Source organism: Bison bison, unplaced genomic scaffold (genome assembly GCF_000754665.1).
Source record: "Bison bison bison isolate TAMUID 2011002044 unplaced genomic scaffold, Bison_UMD1.0 scf7180017864167, whole genome shotgun sequence".
In the NCBI taxonomy this organism is placed as follows: domain Eukaryota; kingdom Metazoa; phylum Chordata; class Mammalia; order Artiodactyla; family Bovidae; genus Bison; species Bison bison.
In genome coordinates, this window is record NW_011494739.1 from 1,064,536 (window position 1) to 1,090,207 (window position 25,672).

The 25,672-nt window shown below is 45.0% G+C and overlaps 1 protein-coding gene across 1 annotated transcript in view; it reads right to left on the bottom strand.

Moving 5' to 3' along the window:
- Positions 1-23,489, bottom strand: part of TTLL9 (tubulin tyrosine ligase-like family, member 9) — a 49,671-nt gene extending 26,182 nt beyond the window's left edge. The window contains exons 1-5 of the mRNA XM_010841738.1: positions 23,395-23,489; positions 20,018-20,061; positions 10,821-10,913; positions 6,274-6,385; positions 5,392-5,577 (exon numbers count right to left, since the gene is read on the bottom strand). Of these exons, the coding sequence (XP_010840040.1) occupies positions 5,392-5,577; positions 6,274-6,385; positions 10,821-10,913; positions 20,018-20,061; positions 23,395-23,409 (450 nt within the window). The 5' untranslated portion in view covers positions 23,410-23,489. The remainder of the gene's footprint in view (positions 1-5,391; positions 5,578-6,273; positions 6,386-10,820; positions 10,914-20,017; positions 20,062-23,394) is intronic.
- Positions 23,490-25,672: the final 2,183 nt, after the last annotated feature.

Here is a 25,672-nt window from a genome sequence, read left to right on the forward strand (position 1 = left end):
ACTGACTCGATGGACATGAGTCTGAGTGAACTCCGGGAGTTGGTGATGGACAGGGAGGCCTGGCATGCTGCGATTCATGGGGTTGCAAAGAGTCGGACATGACTGAGCGACTGATCTGATCTGATCTGATCTGCAGCCGCTCACAGCCCTTCACCCCCTTCCTCCCCCTGCTATGCCCCTGGGGGCCATTCATCAGGGGTCGTATTCAGTGGGTGTTGCAGATGTGGTTGGTGGTCTCCCCAGCAACCATTCTCTTTCCTTGCCAATGGAACCTCATTTGGGTCTCCTCTTCCCTGTGGCCCTGCCCTCTGGAGAGGTCTGAGCTCTCAGAGTGGTTCCATGCCTCTGCCACATGATTGGTTCAGGTGTGAGCTGGCAAGATGCCAGGGGAAGGAAGTCTGCCGTGGTGACTTCTGGGAATTTGTGTCTTCTTCTAAAGGCCACAAAACCAGGGTATTCCCTTATTCCCGTGGCAGGTGGAGATGTGAGGGGGTGGGTTAGGGCTGCAGCAGCCTTGTTGTGACTGAGAGGAGCAGTCAGCCCACTGAACTGGGAGTAGATGATAATGTAGAACAGCCTAACGAACCAACCCTGGATTCGACCTTCCATCATCAAAGGAAATTCCCTGGGGTCTGTAAATTTGAATGAGGAAAATTTTTCATCTTTATTTTCATTAACCCATGACTAGATTTTCATGTTTCCTTCTGTTATAAATGCAGGCATGAAATCCTAACAGTGTTAGCCAGGCCTGTGACTTGGGTCTCAAAAGAAATCACAGTTATTTTCATATCGCATTACAACTGTCTCCAAATACTGTTTATACTCGTTACAACCTCGAAATTATGGTAACAATCGGGCCTGCTGTTAGACTCTCTTTAATTGTTAATGGACAACACATATACTCCTGCAGCATAAGGAATGTGTTAATAGTTTGTGGCTGCCCGGTGAGAAGTGCCCACAGGACTCTGACTGCAGGACTGCAGTGAAGCCCAGCCCTGTTGGCCAGGCCAGCGATGAGGATGCAGGGACACGAAGGCTGGCCCACTCCTGGGACACAAGGGACTTCTGACAACAAATTGGGCTTGAGGCCTCACTGAGCTCCCCTCAGCCACCCTTCCTTCACTCTCTCCCTCACTGGGGTCAGACGTGGTGGGGTATCAGCACCCCTAGCCTCTCCCGGCTCCCTCCCCCTTGTCCCACAGGCCACACTCTGGCCTGTTGAATCTTGTCTTGGCGTCTATTTCTCAGAGGACCCAGACTAACACAGTTGGTGACTGTTGCACAGCATAGTTGCTTTCTTTTACAGTCAGACACCCTCTATGCCAGGCTTCTAAAAACCCTGTCCTGTGATGGGGTCCACACACTTCACCAGATGCTAAAGAGACACGAGGCATGAGAACAGTTCAGAACCCGTGCCTCCTTGTCTGAGCTGCTGTGAGTTGGGGCTTTCTGTTACCTGCCATCCCAAACACCCCAACTCTTGGGAGAGTTCAGTGAAAAAGTGTGAGAAGCCCTGGTTGGGGTAAACCCACATAAGAAAATGTTAAAACTCGATTTTTACCATCCTATAGTTTGGACAGAGGCCCCCAAAGCCCAGAACAGCCCAGTGGTCGCCCCAGATGCTCACAGCCCTTAGTAAAGTGTCAGACCACTAAGTCTCTTTGTGGACACACAGAGAGACTGACAGACAGGGCCCTGAGTGCTAGCATCTGCCCTCCCAGCCACACAAGGGAGGCTGGAGGAGCAAGCATGGTCCCCATGAGCTGGGTCCTGTTCATTTCCTTGTTAATGCAGAGGGCCTGGGCTGGTGGGAGAGAGAGAGTGCCTAGGTGGAAAAAAGTTTGGATTGAGGTGATTTATACACTAGACTGATGGGATGGGAAGACAGATCCCTGTAAGTGTGCACTAAATCGTGTCCAGTCTTTGCAACCTCATGGACTGTATCCCACCAGCCTCCTCTGTCCATGGGATTCTCCAGGTAAGAATACTGGAGTGGGTTGCCATGCCCTCCTCCAGGGGATCTTCCCAACCCAGGGATCGAACCCATATCTCCTGTGTCTCCTGCATTGGCAGGTGGATGTAGTAGGCTGACACGAGGGGGATGTCTGCTCCCTTTTGACTCAGTTCAACCTTCTCCTTCCAAGCCTGCGCTGCCCCCACTGAAAAGGAAGATGAAGGCTCGCAGGCCCCAGGGAACCGTGCACAGGAGACATTGGAAGGAAAGGCAGGCTGGTCGCTGCCCGACCTGGCCTGGCCACGGCAACGATGTGAAAAACCTGGTATATGAGTGGATGACAACTGGCTGGGTCACAAAGGCAGGCCTTGTGAGAACAGAGGGATTCGAGGGGCTTTCTCCCTCTAATTTCCAAATTTAGGGCAATGTCCTATTTTTTAACATTTCTCAACACCAAAGGGATCCAAACAACAGGATCCCAGAACTAATGATCTGGCCCACTGGTTCTCAGAGTGTGGCACCCAGACCAGTAGCACCCTTATAACCAGTGTGATGGTTAATTTCATGTGTCAGCTTGGCTTGGCAACGCTGCCCAGTCGTTCGGTCAAACGTTTGTCTAGATGCTGCTAAGAAGACATTTTTTAGAGGTGATTAATATCTACAATCAGTAGACTTTAAGTACAGAATATCATTCTGGATGATGTGGGTGAGCTTCACTCATTCAGATGAGAACTTAAGAGCAAAACCCGAGGGTTCTGGAAAAAGAACAATTTTGCTGCAGGACTGTAACAGAAATCCTGCCTGAGCTTTCTGTCACCACAGTTTAGATTTACCAGCCCCCACAATATCTCATGAACTAATTCCTTACATACACACACACACACACACACACACACACACACACACACACATACACCCTAATGGTTCTATTTCCTTGGCGAGTCCTAACTGCCCCATTTGGGAATTTGTTAGGAATGCAGATTCTCAGGCCCCACACCAGGCCTAACTGAATCCAGTAGAGTGGGTGCTTCAATCAACTCTCCAGAGGATACTCACGTGTGAGAATTACTTCTCTACAGTCTCATTACTCAAAGTGTTGTCTGTGAACCAGCCCCAGTGGCATCACCGTGAGTGGTTAACAATGCAGATTCTGAACTCTCATCCAGACCTGCTGAGAGGGGTTCTGCACTTTAACCAGATCCCCAAGGATTTGTGAGCACATCCAAATTTGGGAAGCATGGACCCAGTGCTCCCCAGGGGCAGGGGGAAGAAATGGTGTTGCCTGGACTCTGTGAAATAACAATAAAATGGTCAATTATTGGGCACCTAAGTGCGAAGCACTTTATACAGCTTATACAATTCATGTATACAACCCATGTAACTTCAATTATCTCATGACCCTGTAAGGCAGGTATGTCCATTAAGGCTATTTTACAGATGAAGAAATGGACTGAGGGGGGTTGAGTCACCTGCTCAGGGTCACACAGCTCATAAGTGGTGGCTCAGAATTAGAACCCAGGCTTCTGACTAGAAGCACCCACTCTCCACGCCCCACACCCTAGACAGTGTGCCTCAGCGATTCAGGAGAGAGGAGACACACACACACACACACACAAACATGAAGCCAAGATTCCTCCTCTTAATTACAGCTGTCGTCGTGTCTGCTGCTAACAAAGGCCGGGGGCTGGGAAAGGAATCAACTTAATGTGCAGTTGCTTGTTCCCAATTAGCACAAATTACCATGTGTCTGAGAAGATAATATTGGGAACTGGGATCCGCCCCAGTGGGTTGCAGTGTTTCTCTGCTTAACACCCTTCCAAGCCTTTCTCGATGGCCTTCCCTTCTCCCAGGGAGGGGGATGAGCCTTCCAGCCACACATCAAGAGGCCTGAGTAAATCCTGGCTCAGTCCCTTTGGGAGCATCCATTGTTTTTTGTCAGTTTCCCCTCCATTCACGTGTGTGTGCCTATGTCGCTTCAGTCGTGTCCGGCTCTTTGTGACCCCATGGACTGTAGCCTCCAGGCTCCTCTGTCCATGGGATTCTCCAGGCAAGAGTACTGGAGTGAGTTGCCATGCCCTCCTCCAGGGGATCTTCCCAACCCAGCGACTGAACCTGTGTCTCCGGCACTGGCAGGCAGTTTCTTTACCACTAGTGCCGTGTACCTGTGATATTAGCTAAATCTGTATCAGCCAACACTAGCCTGTCCTCAGCCACAAGAAGGACTGCCCCCTCCCTACCCCACCCCCAGCTCCCTTCCTGGGGGCCCAGCATGTTCCCAAATCCAGAAAATATTGGGGAGCTCTGATAATGCCATTCAAGGTTATGGTGGCATTGTTTTGAGAGTCCAGCCCTGGTATGAGGAAGGGCTGAGGGGCTGACAGGAGCTCTGGCACCCTTGCCCTCCTCTTTTTTCTTGATCCCCCCAAGGACTCCCTCCAGATGCAAGGCCTTTGTGCTTGCAGTTCCCTCCTCTCGGACTGCTCCGACCTCCGCCCTTCTCCAGGCTGACTCCTCTGTATCCTTCAGATTAAAGCTCAATTCTTTTTCTTTTAAATTTGTTTCCTTTCGTTTTTGAATACTAATTCTTACAAAGACAACAACTATCATTCAGTGAGGACCTAAGATGTGCTGTACTTTTGTTAACCCATTTAGTGACACAACAACATTATGCAATCGATAGGTGCTATAGTGATTCTCACTTTCCAGATGGGGAAACCAGGACTCGGAGAAGTTAAGTAATCTGCCTGAGGTCACACAGCTAGCAGGTGGCACAGCTAATATTTGAACCTAAGGGTTTGGCCTCAGAGCCCAATCTCTCACTTCTTCAGAGAAGCCTGCTGAAGGACTGGAGGAAGTCCTCCTGCTGTTTCCTCTGCTGGCACCATTCTCCTGATCAACACTTGCCACAGCTGTAACCACACATGTGTCCTCTACCTGAGAGCTATCTCCCCACCATCCAGTTCTGTGCCTGGCACATAGCAGGTGCTCAAAGAGCATGTGTGGGATGCCTGAATAAATAGGTCTCAGGCTCCTCATCTTTAAAACAGGGCAGATAATACCTCCTCCCAAAGGCCATCATGAGAACCTGGACAACGCAAGCAAAGCCCTTCTCACGGCCTGGCCATTGTTTTCATTCAAATCAGTAAGCGATTTCTCTGGGTTCCCTGCCTTGGGGTCCTAAGGCTCACTTGTTTATCTAGTGAACATCTGTTGAGCATCTACTATACATTTACTGAGCATATACTGTGTACCAGCAGTCACAGGTGCTGAGTCCACACACTGCAGAGAGGAGATGTTGTCAGCCCTTTAGGGAAAATCAGATGGTGCATCTAAGGCTGAATTCCCAGGCAGAGTCCTGTCCAGACATGTGCCAGTGAAGGAGCCCTGCTCCAGTGCCTAGGATGCCCCGACCCCCAGGCCTCAGCACTGGCACTCACAGGCTTCATGATCCAGGTGATGCCTGGGTTTTTGCGAAACTCCTCCACAAACAGGTGATACTCGCAGGGCATCTCAAAGGTTTTGGGGAAGAAGTCGCACTTGGCTGCCTCCAGCTTTCCTGCCTCACGCTCCAGTTGTTTCCGGAACCGCTTCAGGTTCTTCACCATGTAGTTCTTGCGGGTGAGCTGGGCGGCAAGATTGGCAAGCAGGTGACTGGTGCTCATGCTCACTGCCCTGTCCACCTCCCAACCCCAGCATCCCACCAGCTGCGGCCCTCAGCAGACCCATTCTTTGCAAGGTAAGAATAACAGTAAGAGCAACTTTGACTGAGAGTCTGCCAGTCTATAATGATCCTAACTAGGCAGCCAGAGAAACTGAGGCTCAGAAAGGTTGTCAGTTGCCCAGAGCTATCCAGATAACAGGCAGCACAGGCGGGGTTTGATCTGGGCCTGTCTGACTCCAAAGTTCTTGTTCTAACTGCTAAGCTAAACTAACCTTTTCAAATCTCCCACCTTTGTTCCCCAGCTCCTGCCCGTCCCATCTTTATGGTCTGGTTCCTCCCATTTCTTCCTTCCCATCTCTAGACTCCAAACAGATCAACTTGCCTCATCCTGAAATCACACAATCCCTCAAGCATCCTGCTTGCTCCTCCTTTGCACCAGAGGCCAGCTAGCCCATGACCTCAAGCCCCTCCCCAGGGCAGTCTGTTCCTCAGGTCTGAGATCCCTGCTGCCTCACACTAGCTCATCATGGATCTAGTGCACATACCCCACACCTGGCATGCAGCTCCAAATTCCCTTATACTTCTCCATTCTCGTCCCTGTGTTCCTAGCCAGCCGCTGCTCACTGCCATGCCCAGTCTCCAAGCCCACCCGGCTCACCTCGTAGTGGTTCCGGAAGTGACTGATCCGCACGTGCTCGCCCATGTAGGTATGGTCAAAGTTCTCCCGAAGCCAGCTGACATCACACCAGTAAAAATCCCACTCCCCTTCGCTGGAGGTGGGGGTGGGACAGAAGTTAGGACTGAGGACCTCAGCACTGCAGGGGATCTGGGGTGGGATCTGGGGCCCGGGGAGGTGCAGCTGAGGAGTGAGCAGCTGTGTGCCCTTCGGGAGTCTCAAGGAGGTTTTGGGCCGCCGCTGCCCACCATGTACTTGGTGAGGCCTGAGAAAACTACAGGCTTGTGAGAGTGAAAACTACAGAAATGTTCCTACAAAAATCCAGGCTGCTGGCTTCCTTTGAACAATCAGCAGATCTCAGATCTGGCCATACTGATCCCAGATGCCTCTGTCCCCCAGCACTCATCACCATAGACAGGACACACCCTCTCCAGATCACAGTCCCCACTATGCTACATGGTCCACGACAACCTGCCAACCTCACCTGCTTGTGCTAACTGCTGGGGTCCTAGAAGCATCCACATAGCCACCTCTGAATCCACATTACCAAGCAGTGGAATTAGATCACATGTGTAAGCCCTTCCCAGTTCAAAAAGCTGTCCTTTCACTGACTCCTCAAAGCAGTCCACAAAGTGCTGTGATCATGCGTGGAGCCCTAAGATGGGGACAGCCTTGCTCACTGAGGACACGGCAGCCTCGGGACTCACACCCAAGCCTGCCTGCTTCCAAATTCTGACCCATTTCTCACCACCATGCCAGAGAGGGGGACAGGAATCTAGACGGAGCTACCGAATTCACATAGCAGAGCAGGGTACACAGAGGAGATGCCTGAAAAAGGCATAAGTGACAAGAAATAAAACACCTTGGTTACTTTCAAGTTTTTTAGTAAAAAAATTAGATATAACCAGAGCCCCATGTATATCCCTGCTTGATTGTACCTCTTATTCTCTTGTCTCAAAAGAAGCCATTAGCCCGAACTTGGAATCATATCTATGAGTGTCTTTATAGTTTTACTATGGATATATGTGTGTATTCATACATGGCACATGGCATTGTTGGCACATGCCATGTATGAATACACAAATATACACAGTAAATGTATATATACATATTAGGTTCTGTTATTATGTCCATTTTAAAGATGAAGAAACTGAGGCACAGAGAGGTTAAGAAACTAATCTATTAAGTGGCAGAGCAGGATTGGAACTCAGGCCATCATGCTCCAGAGTCCAAACTCTGTGGATAGAACCACTCTTGTCTATTTCCTTTGACAACGTGCTTCCCTTTTTTTCTTACCAATCGTTTGTTTTGGGTGAATGAATAATGGATGAATGAATAAATAATGCATTATTCATTCATTCATGTAACAGACAAGTGTTGAGGTTGTCTTGGTGTCAGAGACAATGTTGGGTGCAAGGATATAGGGGGAACAAAAACACCTGGCTAGGTGGTAGGGAAGATAAATAAATAAGGAGACAAATATGCAACTCTCTAATGAGGAATTATGAAACATGCCATGAGTAATCCAGGTGGAGGCCATGAGGCAGGGCAGTTGAGGAACCTATGTTAGGTGGAGGCCACCCTGTGGAGCTGATATGTCAACTTATATCTGAAGAGTAAGGAGGGACAGCCAGATCAAGGGCAGTGGGGAGAGGGTTCCAGGATATAGAAGAGCAGGAACTGAGGTCCTGATGTTGAAAGGGCTCATTCAAGGATATGAAGAAAAGCCAGAGTGGAGGGACAAAGGTCAGGGATGACACTGTAAGTGGAATAGGGCCTAACAAGCAGGGCCTTGTATACCTTGGTGTGGATTTTAGATTCTTTTCTAATCCTAAAAGTTTGTTCATTTGTATACCATCTTCATGTTTATCATAATCAAGTTGTTCTTCAATTCCCCGGGAAGTCATTAAACTGCTCAACAAGGCCAAGAGGGATTGAGGGTCCTCCTACCTTCCCATTCTACCATCCTCAACATGTCTTCATGCTAATCCTCTCAGGGTCACAAGATGGTTGCTGCTATTCCAGGCATCATGGCCACTTTCTTTGTGGGAAGCAAGGGAAGGGACAGCTCTGGCCACGTTTGTTCCAAACTCTGACCTAACAGCCTTGTGGTCTGAACTGGGGCCTCGTTCTGTCCAGAAATACCAGACTCCAGCTTAGGTCCTAAGGACAAGGCCTCACATTCACTGAGCCATGTCTGATGTAAACACCCTGGCCTCTGGCCCTTGATTTGAGGACTCTTGAGGCTATTTGGGATCAGCCAGGAAACAGCCCGTTTCATGGGCTCACATAGATAGCATCAGCACCAGACAAACCCTCAGACCTTTTCCCACTTGACCATGGAACAAGGCTGAGGAGGGACGGGGGCAGCCTGAGGTCACGTGGAAGGTCAGGACAGTGCCTTTTCTTATACACTTCCCTTGCCTCATTCTCCACTGCACCCAGTCCTTCAGAATCCAGGGAAGGAAAGTTCATTCCAAGATAAGTGTGCTACATGAGAGAACCAAGAAGGAAAATCCACAGCTGGAAAATCCCTGTAGCTGCCATCATCAGCACCATCATCACCACCATCACTATTATCACCATCATAACCATCACTATCATCACCATCAACACCATCACTATCATCACCATCACCACCATCATCACCACCATCACCATCACCACCATCATCACCACCATCACCACCATCATCATCACCATCATCACCACCATCATTATCATCACCACCATCATCACCACCATCACTATTATCATCCTTATCACCACTATCACTATCATCACCATCATCACCATCACCACCACCATCACCACCATCACCGTCATCACCATCATCACCACCATCACTATCATCACCATCATCACCACCAATCACTATCATCACCATCATCACCATCATCACCACCATCATTATCATCACCATCATCACCATCACCACCACCATCACCATCACTATCATGACACCATCATCACCACCATCACTATCATGACACCATCAGCACCATCAGCACCATCATCACCATCATCACCATCACCACCACCATCACCATCACTATCATGACACCATCATCACCACTTTCACTATCATCACCACTATCACTATCACGACACCATCATCACCACTGTAATATTCACCCAAAGCACCAAAGAGAGGACTCTGCCATCTTAGATTACCCACACCACAGCTTGCCACCAACAGCCAATTTCTAAATTTTTTGTGGGGTGATTTAGTCAAAGTCTGTCTCCCCTACTAGACTCCAGCACGAGGAATTAGGAACCATAGATTCACCTATTCACTCATTTGTTTCTTCATTTACCGAGAGGCTGCTAGAACAGGGACGATGAGCCTGGGATTCTACAGACAGTTAGACTAGATGCAAACCTTACAAGATGAATGACCTCATGGTTTGGTTTTTTTTTCCAACTCTTTTTGTCCAATTTTTCTCCTCAAGAAAACAGGGATAATAATAGCACCTACTGGAAGATTTTCTGGGGTTATTAAAGAGGTCGTGCATGTTAAGTGCTGAAGAGTGTCCAGCAGGCTTAGCTACTGTTATACAACAAATATTTATTGAGGACCCTGGCAAGGCAGCTGGTTGCCCTCAGCCCTCATAGGTATTCTCTCCTTTTCCTACAGTCATAGGATTCTCAACATTTACCTGGGAAAATGTAAGCTTGCATCTTCCAGATTCCCTTGCAGCTAGTTGTGGCCACATGACTAAGTTCTGGCCAGTAAAATGTGAGAGGCTTCTGAGTTGCATCCTTCAAGAGTAGGACATGCCTTTTCTTGTCTCCTTCTTACCTCCTGCTGCTTGGAATGTGCAGGAGCCTCTCACCTCAGATCATGAGGCTGAAGGCCTCATTCAAAGAATAGCAGAGTGGAAAGACGGAAGCAGACGGGTCCCACATTTCCATACCGTCTCTGAACCTCCTACATCTGGACTTCAGGGTGAGGGGTAAATAAATTCTAGTCAGTCAAAGCCTCTTTCACTTTGTGTCTCTGCTATATGCGTCCACACCTTAACCCTCACTAACATTAGCACCTACTAGGTGCCAGGGGTTGTATGCTTATTCATCTCAGTATCCAGAGGGCTCCATGTAGAAGAAGAAATGTAGGTTTAGGGGTCACAGAATTAGTAAGAGGCCAGGACCTGCTATCATGGGAGAATTCACCCTGTGGGTCTGTGATGGATGCATAGAGATCAATAGGACACTGGCTGTGGAATAGTCTAATTGCACTGGGTTTGAACCCCACACTGACACTTTCTGTGTGACCTTAATCGACTAGCGTAATATCTCTGAACATAATCACTTCTTTATGGATAGTTATGAGGCTTAAATAAGACAGAGATGGCATCATTAATGCCCTTGACACACTGTGGATGCTAAATGAATATTGGCCCCTGTCATAGTCAAATTGGAACAAATCCCAGAGGCCACCCAGGGGAACTGGGAGAAAAACAAAGGGAGACAAGGTCCTGAGAGACAAAGGGAAGGAGAGATGAGGCTGGTGGAGGGGGGGATCTTACTCCTTTACTTCCACCCATCCTGGCCTGTGGCGAAGGACGTCCATGAGAGTATTCATAAGAGTGGTCTTGAACCGGATTGAGGCTCTCTGCTCTCTGCAAGAAAAGGCAAGAGAACATTTGCTCAGAATCAACTATTTCCCTAAGATGGGCCAGGGATAGGAAAAAAGGAAAAGGAAGAAATGTTAATTCCATACCTGGAAATGCCAAAACAGAATTACCAAATTTCAGAATTTAGCATCATAGCATGAAACACTTAAAAAAATCAATTTGAGAATTACAGAATCTTTGAATCATTGAAAAATCATAGCAGTCTCTTGCTTCAGTGCTTTCTGTGGTTTGGTGGCTTTACATGTGCCACTGCCAACTCTTATATCGAATGGTGTTTGCTATATGTGTGCTTAGTTGCTCAGTCACGTCTGACTCTTCGAGACCCATTGATTGTAGCCCGCCAGGCTCCTCTGTCCATGGAATTCTCCAGGCAAGAATACTGGAGTGGGTGGCTGTTTCCTTCTCCAAAGGATCTTCCCAACGCAGGGACTGAACCATGCCTCCTATGTCTTTTGCATTGGCAGGCAGATTCTTTGCCACTGTGCCACCTGGGAAGCATATTAAGTGATAAGTATTTGCAAATCTCCCTTTCTGTTACTCATCTGAGAAGATGGAATGGGTATACTTTTCCCTCTTCCTCCTACCAGGAAAACTACGACCCCAGGACATTAGATATAAAACAAACATAAGAAGACACTAAAAGGTGGACAGAAGAAGGCAGACTGACTGGCTAAGGATCTCAGGACCCAAAGAATTGCATGTGGTAAATTCCCTGGGTTATCTTTTTGCCTCATAGGTCCCAGATGTGGAGAGGAAGAAGCTGGCAAGTCTGAAACACCAATGGGCACAGACGAAAAAGCTCCAATAAAAGCCCCTCTCTCCAACCAGGAAAGGAAGACTTAGACAATAACTTCTGTACTCTGGCCAACTCTGTGGCTTAGCAAAGGCTGAATGGGGAATCTAGACTTCCCGCCAGGTTGTAACAAGGCATCCAGCATCCCCCCCAACAACCTGGGTAGGTTGGTGTCAGAGAAGGTCAAAGATGGAGCCGGGACTTTCATCACTAGCAGGTGGTAGGAAGACGCCCACACCTGCTGTGACAGCGGAGACCATGTACCTGGACTTCCATCCCTACCTGGCAGTAAGGAGGCACCCCTCTCCCTTGAGTTGACTGTCAACAGAGGCCTGGTAAAGAAGCAGGACTTTCACTACCACCCAGTGGTGATGAGGCTGCACCTCCAGTGGTGTTTGAGTAGGTCAGGTGGGGAGCAGGAACAAGGCACTCCCAGCCAGGGTGAGATCAGCAGAGGCCTAGTGGAGCCAGAACTCCCACTCTACCCAGCAGTAAGAAGGAGCCCCTCTACCCTCAAGTGTCAGTGGAAGCCAAGTGGGGAAACCAGACTACCCTATTATGACAATAATGAGATGGTACCATACCCCCTTCCCTGGCCAGAGCAGGGTGAGAAAATGTCACCTAAAATAGGTTTAAACAAGATCCAGAGTTCTACAGCTTAATATCCCAAATGTTCAAGATTCAATTGGAAATCACTTGTCACACCAAGAATCAGGAAAATCTCAATGTGGCTAATACCCATGCCAAAATGGCAGATGTGTTAGAATTATATGACAAATTTTCTAAAGCAAGCATCATAAAAATGTTTCAGTGAGTGACTAAGGACACATTTGAAGAACATATGAGGAACCCAGGAAAAAAATCAAAGATGTGCACTTTCACTACTCTTATTCAACATAGCACCAGAAGTTCTAGACAATTCAAGAAGGCAAGAAAAGTGATGTAGATCAGGAAGGAAGAAATAAAATTGTCCCTTTTTGCAGATGACTATGTAAAACTTCCCAAGGAATCTAAGAAACAATTCATGAACTAATAGGTGAGATCAGTGAGATCACAGGATATAAAATGAATATTCAAAAATTAGTTATATTTCTATATATTATCAATGAGCACATGAAGACTGAATTTAAAAATACAATTTACAAGTTCTTTTTAAAAAGTCATATTTAGGTGCAAATCTAACAAAACATGCGCAGAACTTATGTACTGAAAACTACAAAAGCAAAAATTCAAAGATCTAAATAAATGGAGAACCGTACCATGTACATGGATTGGAAGACTCAGTAGACGTGTCAATTCTTCCCAAATTGGTGTGCAGATTTAATATGATTCCTGGGAGCAGAATCCTAGTGAGATTTTTTTGCAGGATATTTCTAAAATATACGTGGAAAGGCAAAGATATTAGAAGGGCTTCCCTGGTGGTTCAGTGGTAAGGAATTCGCCTGCCAATGCAGGAGACACAAGAGATGCAGGTTCAATCCCTAGGTCAGGAAGACCCTTGGAGAAAGAAATGGCAACCCACTCCAGTATTCCTGTCTGAAAAATTCCATGGACAGAGTGGCCTGGCAGGCTACAGTCCATGGGGTTGCAGAGAGTCAGACATTACTAAGCAACTGAGCACACACAAACACACAAAGATATTAGAACTAGAATATCTAAAACAAATTTGAAAACAAGAATAAAGTAGGGTCATTTCAGTTCAGTTCAGTTGCTCAGTCGTGTCCAACTCTTTGAGACCCCATGGACTGCAGCACACCAGGCTTCCCTGTCCATCACCAAGTCCTGGAACTTGCTCAAACTCATGTCCATCGAGTTGGTGATGCCTTCCAACCATCTCATTCTTTGTCACCCCCTTCTCCTCATGCCTTCAATCTTTCCAGAATCAGGGTCTTTTCCAGTGAGTCAGTTCTTCTCATCAGGTGGCCAAAGTATTGGAACTTCAACTCCAGCATCAGTCCTTCCAATGAATATTCAGGACTGATTTCCTTTAGGATGGATTGGTTTGATCTCCTTGTAGTCCACGGGACTCTCAAGAGTCTTCACCAACATCACAGTTCAAAAGCATCATTTCTTTGGCACTCAGCTTTCTTTATAGTCCAACTCTCACATCCATACATGACTACTGGAAAAACCATAGCCTTGACTAGATGGACCTTTGTCATCAAAGTAATGTCTCTGCTTTTCAATAAGCTGTCTAGGTTGGTCATAGCTTTTCTTCTAAGGAGCAAGCGTCTTTTAATTTCATGGCTGCAGTCATCATCTACAGTGATTTTGGAACCCAAGAAAATAAAGCTTGTCATTTTTTCCATTGTTTCCCCATCTATTTGCCATGAAGTGATGGGACCGGATGCCATGATCTTAGTTTTTGAATGTTGAGTTTTAAGCCAGCTTTTTCACTCTCCTCTTTCACTTTCATCAAGAGGCTTTTTAGCTCTAATTCACTTTCCCCCATAAGGGTGGTGTCATCTGTGTATCTGAGGTTATTGATATTTCTCCTGGCAATCTTGATTCCAGCTTGTGCTTCATCCAGCCCAGCATTTCACATGATGTATTCTGCATAGAAGTTAAATAAGGAGAGTGATAATATACAGCCTTGATGAACTCCTTTCCTGATTTGGAACCGTCTGTTGCTCCATGTCTGGTTCTAACTGTTGCTTCTTGACCTGCATACAGATTTCTCAGGAGGCAGGTAATATGGTCTGGTACTCCAATCACTTTAAGAATTTTTCATGGTTTGTTGTGATCCACACAGTCAAAGACTCTGGCATAGTCAATAAAGCAGAAGTAGATGGTTTTCTGGAACTCTCTTGCTTTTTTGATGATCCAACGGATGTTGGCAATTTGATCGTTGGTTCCTCTGCCTTTTCTAAATCCAGCTTGAACATCTGGAAGTTCTCGGTGCACGTACTGTTGAGGCCCCACTTGGAGAATTTTGAGCATTGTTTTGCTAGTGTGTGAGATGAGTGCAATTGTGCGGTAGTTGGAACATTCTTTGGCATTGCCTTTCTTTGGGATGGGAATGAAAACTGACCTTTTCCAGTCCTGTGGCCACTGCTGAGATTTCCAAATTTGTGGCATATTGAGTGCAACACTTTAACAACATCATATTTTTAGGATTTGAAATAACTCAGCTGGAATTCCATCACCTCCACTAGCTTTGTTTGTAGTAATGAAAGGCAACCATTTTGCCTTTTTGCAATTCTTTTTCTTGGTCTTGATCACTGCCTCCTGAACAATGTCACAAACCTCCGTCCATAGTTCTTCAGGCACTCTATCAAATCTAATCCCTTGAATATATTTGTCACTTCCACTGTATAATCATAAGGGATTTGATTTAGGTCATACCTGAATGACCTAGTGGTTTCCCTACTTTCTTCAATTTAAGTCTGAATTTTGCAATAAGGAGTTCATGATCTGAGCTTCTCCATCTTTGGCTGCAAAGAATATAATCAATCTGTGGGGTAAATCAGTCTAATAAATTTCAAAACATTATGTAGCTACAATAATCAAGACTGTGGTATTCACAGAAAAAGAGATACAGAGACCTAGAGAAGAGAAAAAAGAACAAGGAAACAGACCCACACAAATATGCCCAAATAAATTTTGACAAATGAACAAAATTAATTCAATGGAGGAAGAATAGCCTTTTCAATAAATGGTGCTGGAGTGATTTAATATGCATAAGCAAAATATGAACCTAGACTTAAGCCTCATACTTTATTGTGTGAACTAGTTTTAAAAATTAATTTTAATTAATTAATTTATTTATTTATTTATTTTTGGCTGTGCTAGGTCTTCATTGCTGTGTGCAGGCTACTCTATATTGTGGAGCACAGGTTTCTCCTTGCAGAGGCTTCTCTTGTTGTAGAGCTTTGACTTAGTTGCTCCTTGGCATACAGGATCTTTCTAGACCAGGGATCGAACCTGTGTCCTCTGCATTGGCAGGCAAATTCTTAATCACTGGATCACCAGAGAAGTCCCTTAGACCTCATAGTTTATATAAAACTTAACTACAGCCCCCCTAGGCTCCTCTGTCCATGGGATTTCCCAGGCAAAAATACAGAAGTGGGTTGCCATTTCCTTCTCCAAAGGAGTTTCCTGACCCAGGGATAGCACCTGCATCTCCTGCATTGCAGATGGATTCTCTACTGCTGAGCCACCAGGGAAGCCCAAATTAATAGCACAGGAAACTTAAATGACCAACAAGCATGTTAAAATATACTCAACCTTATCAATAACCAAGAAATGCAAATTATGATAAAAAGGACTTCTGCTTTTAGTTATGATATAAAAGGATGTGAAAGAGTTTCAATACTATAGTAACAATGAGAAAACAATGAATAGAATAAATGTCCCTGTTCATGATGGAGAGCAATAAACAAAAGAAAACTTGACAAACTCATTCCAGAGAGAAACAAGGCCTTCATAGAGGAGCAGAGAAGATGCAGCAGATTCCAGTTCTGGGTCTGGGTTGGACAAGTGAGGGAGCGATGCCAGCTGTGGAAGATAGACTTTGCGGTGCCAGGAGAAATTGGCTGAGCTTAGACAACATGTGGGCTTCCCTGGTAGCTCAGCTGGTAAAGAATCCGCCTGCAATGCAGGAGACCCTAGTTCGATTCCTGGGTTGAGAAAATCCCCTGGAGAAGAGATAGGGTACCCACTCCAGTATTCTTGGGTTTCCCTGGTGGCTCAGACAGTAAAGAATCCACATGCAATGCAGGAGACCTGGGTTCCATCCCTGGGTCAGGAAGATCCCCTGGAGGAGGGCATGACAACCCACTCCAGTATTCTTACCTAGAGAATCCCCATGGACAGAGGAGACTGGCAGGCTACAGTCCATGGGGGTCACGTAGAGTCAGCCTGAGTGACTAAGCACAGCACAGCACAGACAACATGTAGGGTGGATACAAATCTGGAAGAGTCCTTTCCAAAACCAGATGAAATAAAGCCGGATTCTGGCAAATTTGCTTAAGAAAGGAGCACTAACTGTAGAAAACAGTAAAGCTGAGAGAAAACCCAGACTTCCGCACATGGTGCTTGCATTCTAGCAGCCCTGCCAGAGTTGAATCCCAAAGTAAACAAAAACCATCAAACAAACACCTGCAGTCCAACCTCCTCCAAGGTCAGACACTAACAAGCTCAAAATGGCAGCACAGGAGGCAGGCTCGAGACGAAGTCAGTGTATTACAGCTTTGATCCAACCCACGCTCCCAGTGCATGTAACAAGTTATGTTTATACTGTAGTCTGTTCAGTTCAGTTCAGTTCAGTCACTCAGTCGTGTCCGACTCTTTGCGACCCCATGAATGGCAGCATGCCAGGCCTCCCTGTCCATCACCAACTCCCAGAGTTCGCCCAGACTCACGTCCATGGAGTCAGTGATGCCATCCAGCCATCTCATCCTCTGTGGTCCCCTTCTCCTCCTGCCCCCAATCCCTCCCAGCATCAGAGTCTTTTCCAATGAGTCAACTCTTCGCATGAGGTGGCCAAAGTACTGGAGTTAAGTGTGCAATAGCATTGTGTCTCTTTAAAAATGGACATATCTTAATTTAAAATATTTATTGTCCCATTTTATTTCTGGGACTTCCCTGGTGGTCCAGTGGTTAAGAATCTGCCTACCAATGCAGAGTACACGATTTCGACCCCTGGTCTCAGGAGATCCCACACGCCTTGGAGCAGCTAAGCCCTTGATCCACGACTACTGAGGCGCACATGCCTAGAGCCTGTGCTCAGCAGCAAGAGAAGCCCGAGCACCACAACGAAGAGTAGTCCCCACTGGCCACAACTAGAGAAAGCCCATGTGCAGCAATGAAGACCTAGCACAACAAAAAATAAAATGAATAAATATGTAAATAAAAAAATTTTTAAATAACTTAATTTTTTTAAAAAAATGCTGTCATTTGAGTCTTCAGTGTGGTGTAGTAGTAACATCAAAATCACTGATCATAGATTCTCATCATAAATATAATAATAATGAAAAAATTTGAAATGTTGAGAATTACCAAAGTGTGACACAAACAAGAGCAGAAAACTCTGCTGGAAAACGGCACAATTAGACTTGGTCAATGTAGGGTTGCCACAAACCTTCAATTTGTAAAAAAAAAAAACATAGTATCTGTAAAGTGCAACAAAGCAAAGTATAATAAAAGGATGTATGCTTGTACACAAATACATGTACACAAATATATGTGGGTGTGGAAGTGGGTGTTCATAATTTTTTTGGTCTTCACTGTTTTTTACACACAATATGCAGAAGGGAATATAAAAAATATAAGACATGCAATAAGAAAGCAGAAAAATGTAATGCATAATCAAGAGGAAAAATAGCCAATTGAGAAAAACTCATAAATGACCTAATTATTGGAGTTATAAGATTAAGACTTTACACAGATACTATAAATATGTTGAAGAATTTATCTGAAAAGATGGATATAATAAGTAAATATATGAGTTATTGCAGAAAAGATATTGAGAGTCTAAAAAGGAACCAAGATGGAAAAATCTAAAACTGAAAATTACAGTATCTGAAATTAAAAATTCATAGGATAAATTTAACAGGCGATTGGACATTATCGAAAAAGGACAGTAATGTTAGTCAAAGGGTACAAATTTCCAGTTATAAGAGAAATGAGTTCTGAGGATCTAGTGTATAGCATGGTAACTCTACTGTATGATATGCTGGAAAGTTGTTAACAGTAGATCTTAAGCCTTCTCACCATAACAACAACAACAAAATGGTAATTATGTGAGGTGAAGGATGTGTTGATTAACCTTATTGTGGTAAACATTTTACAATATATATGTGTATCAAATCATCACATTATACACTTTAAATTTACACAATGCTGCTGCTGCTGCTGCTAAGTCGCTTCAGTCGTGTCCGACTCTGTGCGACCCCATAGATGGCAGCCCACCAGGCTCCCTCGTCCCTGGGATTCTCCAGGCAAGAACACTGGAGTAGGTTGCCATTTCCTTCTCCAATGCATGAAAGTGAAAAGTGAAAGTGAAGTCGCTCAGTCGTGTCCGACTCTTAGTGACCCCATGGACTGCAGCCTACCAGCCTCCCCCGTCCATGGGATTTTCCAGGCAAGAGTACTGGAGTGGGGGGCCATTGCCTTCTCCCAATTTACACAATACTATATGCCAATTACATCTCAGTAAAGCTAGAAAACAATTGAAAGATAGTAAATTTGAAGACAGAACAATAGAAATTATTCAATCTGAGTTAGAGAAAGAAAAAATTTAGAAAAACAGATCTCAGGGCCTTACGGGACAATATCAAACAATATAACATACGTGAAATCCATGGCAACATACATCACCAATGGGAGTTGGTGATGGACAGGGAAGCCTGGCCATTGGTGATGGACAGGGAAGCCTGGCATGCTGCAGCCCATGGGGTCAGAAAGAGTCAGACACGACTGAGTGACTGAACTGAATAAAACAGATGGATGGGTTCTGTTATCAGAAGTGCTCTTTGTTATGTTGAGGTGGGAGCAGACATGTAAGTTTGGGGCCAGGATCTGGAATATAGTGGAATTGATCTGCGTGCAAGAGTGAAAGGTTTAAAATTGGTGGAAAGGAGTCAGTACATATAGACAGAAAGCAAAGAAGATGGGCGCTGCATGAGATAAAGGTCAGAGACCATGCATGCCCTGCCCAGTAATGGTGTAGTCAGAAAGGACTTTAGAAAAAATAGAAATATCTAAATGAAATAAGAAAATTCTAAAAGAATTGCCATGGTGTGTGCAATGTAACTACCTCCTTAACTCCCCACAAAAATCTTCAGTAAAGTCTGCATTGCTTACTCCTGCTTTGTGCATGTGGATTCTGTTTAAGAAATCCAAAAAGGTGCTGAGTTCTGCACCCAGGTTACTGTTGCAGAGTGGTGCAGAAGTTTAGAATGGATTTGTCATTTGAGTTATCAAGTCCACTTCACATGGTTGTTGAACGAGGCAAGGGAACACAGATACAACATGGTCTGTGGAGTCCAACAAGCTCTGCCACTAACAGATCCTACAGTCTTGAGCAAGTAACAGCTTCTCTGAGTTTCAGTCTCCCCACCTGTAAAATGGACAGAACAGTAGTATCTACTTCAAAGAATTGTGGTCAGGATTCATTGAGATAAGCAAGTGAAGCAACAAGCCCAGGGCCTGGCAAGTGCTTGCTAATTGTTTATTATCATAATCCTTATCATTATCAAAGTAAAGAAGGGGGAAAGGAGAGATGGACAAAGGGAAGGAAGGAAGGAAGGCAGTGATTAGTTCTGGGTTTATTGGACTGGGTGGGACCACTCACCGTTCTTTTCCTTTTGGCAGTCCATGGCCCTTGTAATTTTGATTCTGCAATGAGAAAATGAAACTGTTATAATTTTATGCATTTCCATTCTGTTTTTCCAGCTCAACTTACTGCAGATATTAAAATGTTCAAACTATCAGACACAGCACTGCACAGATGCTATGACAAGAAGGTTTAGCCTGGCAAAGTTCTCACTGGTTAGCATGTACCCAGAAACTTGGTCCTTAGAATGAACCCCCAAGGATCCAAGGGTCCACGTCACTCTAGGCTTACTCCAGATATGACCGTATAGTGAATACCCAGTTTTAAGTGTTTCAAATGTCCAACCATGATCCCCAGTATGAGGGCTGAACTCAGTAGGATCTGGACCTTCTGTAACATTGAACGTTTGATTAGACCCATGATTCAGGAGGAGCTGGGTTAATGACTCAGAGCAATGTTAATTGCTTTGACTCAAAATGGACTTTCCAAATCTTCAAAGGGTATTTGGGGTATTATTCTCCTACAACTATGTCCAAAACAGTTTGATCCTCAGTCCTGGTATGAATGATCCCTAAGGCAGATGTGAAAGGAGAATCAGAAATTGGTCTTATGCAAGATGACCTATGCACCTTGGACAGAAGTATTAGTCTGTATTAGTCTTCTATTGCTTCATAACAAATTACCACAAATATAGTAGCTTAAAGCAGTGCAGATCTATGTCCCACAGCTTCCTTGGACCAGGAGTCAGTCTGGGCACATCTTAGCTGGATCTTTTGCTCAGTTCTTACAAGGCTACCATCAAGGTGATGGCTGTGGTTATGTTTCTCCTCTAGGGCTTGGGGTCCTGTTCCAAGATCATCCAGATTGTTGGCAGAATTGTTATTTGGGGCTGTACAACTGAGGTCCCTGTTTATTTGCTAGTCATTGGTTGGGACTCCTCTCAGCTCCTAGAGGCTGCTTGCAGTTCCTTTTGAAGTGGCCCCCTCAGGCAGTTCAAGACATGGATGCTTACTTTCTTCCAGGCCAACAAAAGCATATCCCTCTGATTCCAACCCTTCTCCCACTCCAAGTTGGCTATGATGGAGGCTCATATAACATGGTAAAGCCACAGGCTCCATGGACACTTAAGGGGAGGGCGTTATACCAAGTGTGTACACCCAAGAATCTTGGGGGCCATCTTAGAATTCTGCCTACCACACAATGCTGTGCTGTGCTGTGCTGTGCTAAGTTGCTCAGTTGTGTCCGACTCTTTGTGACCCCATGGCCTGTAGCCCACCAGGCTCCTCTGTCCATGGGAGATTCTTCAGGAAAGAATACTGGAGTGAGTTGCCATGTCCTCCTCCAGGGGATCTTTCCAACTCAGGGATCGAACCCAGGTCTCCTGCATTCCAGGCAGATTGTTTACCGTATGAGCCACCAGAGAAACCCAAGAATACTGGAGTGGGTAGCTTATCCCTTCTCCAGGGCATCTTTCTGACCCAGGAATCGAACTGGGTCTCCTCCATTGAAGGTGAATTCTTTACCAGCTAAGCTATCAGGGAAGCCCCTACTACACAATGCTACCCCTCAAAAAGACAGTAGAAAGGGCTGGAGGTTACTGTTTTACAAAACCTGCAGAAGTAAGCCCCCCACAAAAGTAAGGGTAATTTTATCCTGTTTCAATCAAGCCCCTCTAATTTCCCTAGTCAAGTGTTCTAATCTTTTTTTCATAATATCTTTTATATCCTCACGTTTATGTATGTTTACACAGTTGCTCCAGAGTCTTTGCTTGAAAAAAATTTCCCATTTCTCACTGAATTGTCTTGCCTCTTCTGTCAAAATTCAGCTGGCTATGTATATGTGGGTCTATCTCTAGACTCTATTTTATTCTATTGACTTATTTGTCTACTCTTATGTCCCTACCACACTGCCTTAATTACCATAGTTTTCTAGTAAATCTTGAAATCAAGTAGAGTACGTCCAATCTTTTCAAGATTGTCTTTACAAGTTAAGGTCCTCTGGACTTCAATAGTAATTTTAGGATCTGCTTGCTAACTTCTATCAAAAGAGTATATTGGTATTTTTATTGGGATTATAATGAACGTACAGATCATTTTGGGAAGAAGTGACATCATAAATGATTGAGTGCATTATTTCATGAATATGATCTATCTCTATTAATCTAAGTTTTCAACTTCTTTCCACTGTTTTCTAGTTTTAAGTATAGAAGTCTTGAACATGTTTAATTACATTTATTTTTAGACATTTGATTTTATGATGCATTGTAAATTTTCACTTTCCAATTATTTGATGGTAAACAGAATAAAGCTCCCTCAAAATATGTCCATGTCCTAATCCCCAGAACTTGTAAATATGTTAGGTGCCTGTGTGTTCAGTGATGACCAATTCTTTGGGACCCCAGGGATGGTAGCCACCCAGGCTCCTCTGTCTACAGAGCTTCCCAGGCAAGAATACCGGAGTGGGTAGCCATGTCCTACTCCAGGGAATCTTCCTGACCCAAGGATGGAACCCATATCACCAACGTCTCCTGCATTGGCAGGTGGGATTCTTTACCACTGTGCCACTTGGGATTGCATGGCAAAGGGAAATTAAGGTTTCAGGTGGAATTAAGGTTTGGAATCACTGACTTGAAAATAGAGACATTATCCTGGATTATTTGGGTGGGCCCAAGATAATCACTTATTTTTTTGCTCTGAAAGTGAAAGTCACTCAGTCGTTTCCGACTCTTACAGTCCATGGAATTCTCCAGTCCGTAGGTAGCCATTTCCTTCTCCAGGGCATCTTCCCAACCCTGGGAAGAAATGGAAGTGCCATTCTTCGGAGATGGAACACGGGGTAAGAAGCAGGCCGGGGTGGGACCGCTGGATTCTTGAGTTCATTCTTTTCTCTGGGTCTAATCTTTCCCAGATTAGAAATCTCTACCACTTTTGAAATGGGGGCGTTGGTCTGTGCACTCCTAGAGGGCAGGGGCTTGTCCGTTTCACCTCTCCATTGACCAGTATTGGGCTGGCCTCGGAAAAAACAGTAATGAGCGTTTGTGGGATGGATAGATGAGAGAGTTGCAAGCAGCCGACGGGGTAAATAGATCTCTAAACAGCTTTTCCAGATCAGGAAATCCGTAATTCTGAGCTTTCCACGGAGTCACAGAAATCGCTGACTATAGTTTAGAATCCTAGAGTTTCATAAATTTCTGGCTGGCAAACCAGGTTTCTTACTCGCGCTGAAACTCCGGCGTTGCGCAGGATGCCGGGACCTGTAGTTTTTTCTCTGAACGCGTCATTTTCTTCCTTGCTAACGGGAATCCCTCCACGAGGACTCCTCAACTTCTGCACCCCTCTGCGATTTCTCTCCCTCTCTAGGGACGATGAACCATCTGGATCGAGGGGCATGCCTACCTTCGGTCGTGACATGATAGGATTCCCCAGGGCGCGATCCACACCGCCACTTTGGCTAGAGCCTTAGCGTCCCGTTGCCAAGGCGACGGAGGGAGGGCTCTGCCGTTCTGATTGGATGAGGTTAGGAAACTCCTTTCCGCGCAACTCACAGACCCCAGCTCAGAAGCCGTTGCGTGCCAAGGCGGCCCAGACCCCTCTAGTCCCTAAAATTTTCTCCCCCAGCCCTATGCCTCCGCGACCTAGCCGGAGACTGGCTGCCAGCCGAGGGCACTCACGCCTCGTGTCTCCTCCGGCTGCACTTCGGTTGACCTAATAGACCTGCATCTGAAAAGTTGTCAGCTTTTGGTCAATGAGATGGTTCTAAGTTTCCTTACTCGGTCCCTCACAGTCACCTGGTCAGTTGCTCACGTGGCCAGTCAGTCACTCTAATTCTTAGGCACCAACTCAATGCCAGGACTCACCTCAACGTCTGCAGGAACCTCCTGACCCTCTAGGATTGCCCACTTTGCCCTATCCATTCCAGTTCATTCTTTGCACTGCTGGCAAAGAGCTCTTTAAAACACAAGCCTGATCTTGTCTCTCCCCTGCCTATAACCGGGCCATTTATTCCTCACTGCATCCTGTACTGGCTCCATGTCCTTCCCTGCCTTACTTCCCACTGCCCGGGGATCTATATACCTATATCTATATAGCTGATTAGAAACTATTTTCAAATTTTTGTTGTTGTTATTTTATAGCACTAAAAATATGTAGGAATATATCTAACAAAATATATGAAAGACATTTCATCAAACAACAAATTTTTATTAAACATCTACTGTTATGTCCTGGCTCATTCTTGACTCTGAGGATACAACAGTGAACAAAACTAATAAAGACAAAATTCTCATAGAGAAATTTACAAAACATTATTGAAGGACATTAAAGAAGGCCTGAATACGTGGAGGGATATATCATGTACATGGATGGGAAGACTCAATATCATAAAGACATATATTTTCCCAAATCTAATCAGAATTTTTGAGAGCGATTGTCAAACCCAAACAATAAAGTTTATGTGTTGGGGAAGGGAGATATTTCTCTGCTTATCAAGTCACATATGGTGCAAAGAGGCAAATATTAATGGAATACGGTAGGGATCCTAGAAACAGACACAGATTTTTCTGTACTGATGTACAATAGAGGTAGAATCATAAATCCATAGGGAAATGGTGGAGAACTCAATAAATGGCACTGAGAAACTGGCTTTCCATAGGAGTAAAAAATTGATGCCTGATTCAAGTAGATTAAAGAATAAATATGGCAAGCAAATATTTCAGACTACAGCTGACCCTTGAATGATGGAAACTGGCTTTCCATAGGAGTAAAAAATTGATGCCTGATTCAAGTAGATTAAAGAATAAATATGGCAAGCAAATATTTCAGACTACAGCTGACCCTTGAATGATGGAAACTGGCTTTCCATAGGAGTAAAAAATTGATGCCTGATTCAAGTAGATTAAAGAATAAATATGGCAAGCAAATATTTCAGACTACAGCTGACCCTTGAATGATGGAAACTGGCTTTCCATAGGAGTAAAAAATTGATGCCTGATTCAAGTAGATTAAAGAATAAATATGGCAAGCAAATATTTCAGACTACAGCTGACCCTTGAATGATGGAAACTGGCTTTCCATAGGAGTAAAAAATTGATGCCTGATTCAAGTAGATTAAAGAATAAATATGGCAAGCAAATATTTCAGACTACAGCTGACCCTTGAATGATGCAGAAGTTAGGGGCACCAACCCCTAAGCAATTGAAAAACCACCTATAACATGACACTTGGCCCTTCTTGTAGACAGTTCCACAACCTTGGATTCAACCAATATTTGATTGTATAGTACTGTATTATGCTTTTATTGAAAAATATCTGCAAACAAGTGGACATGCCCAGTTCAAATTCATATTATTCAAAGATCAACTGTGGAGTATGATTTTTTCAATAAACCACAACTCATAAGGGAAAAACTGATCTGTGACTTTCTCAAAATTTAAACTGCCATATAACACTGCTGTTGCTGCTAAGTCGCTTCAGTCATTCTGACTCTGTGCGACCCCATAGACGAGAGCCCACCAGGCTTCCCCGTCCCTGGGACTCTCCAGGCAAGAACACTGGAGTGGGTTGCCATTTCCTTCTCCAATGCAGGAAAGTGAAAAGTGAAAGTGAAGTCGCTCAGTCGTGTCCATCTCTTAGTGACCCCATGGACTGCAGCCTACCAGGCTCCTCCGTCCGTGGG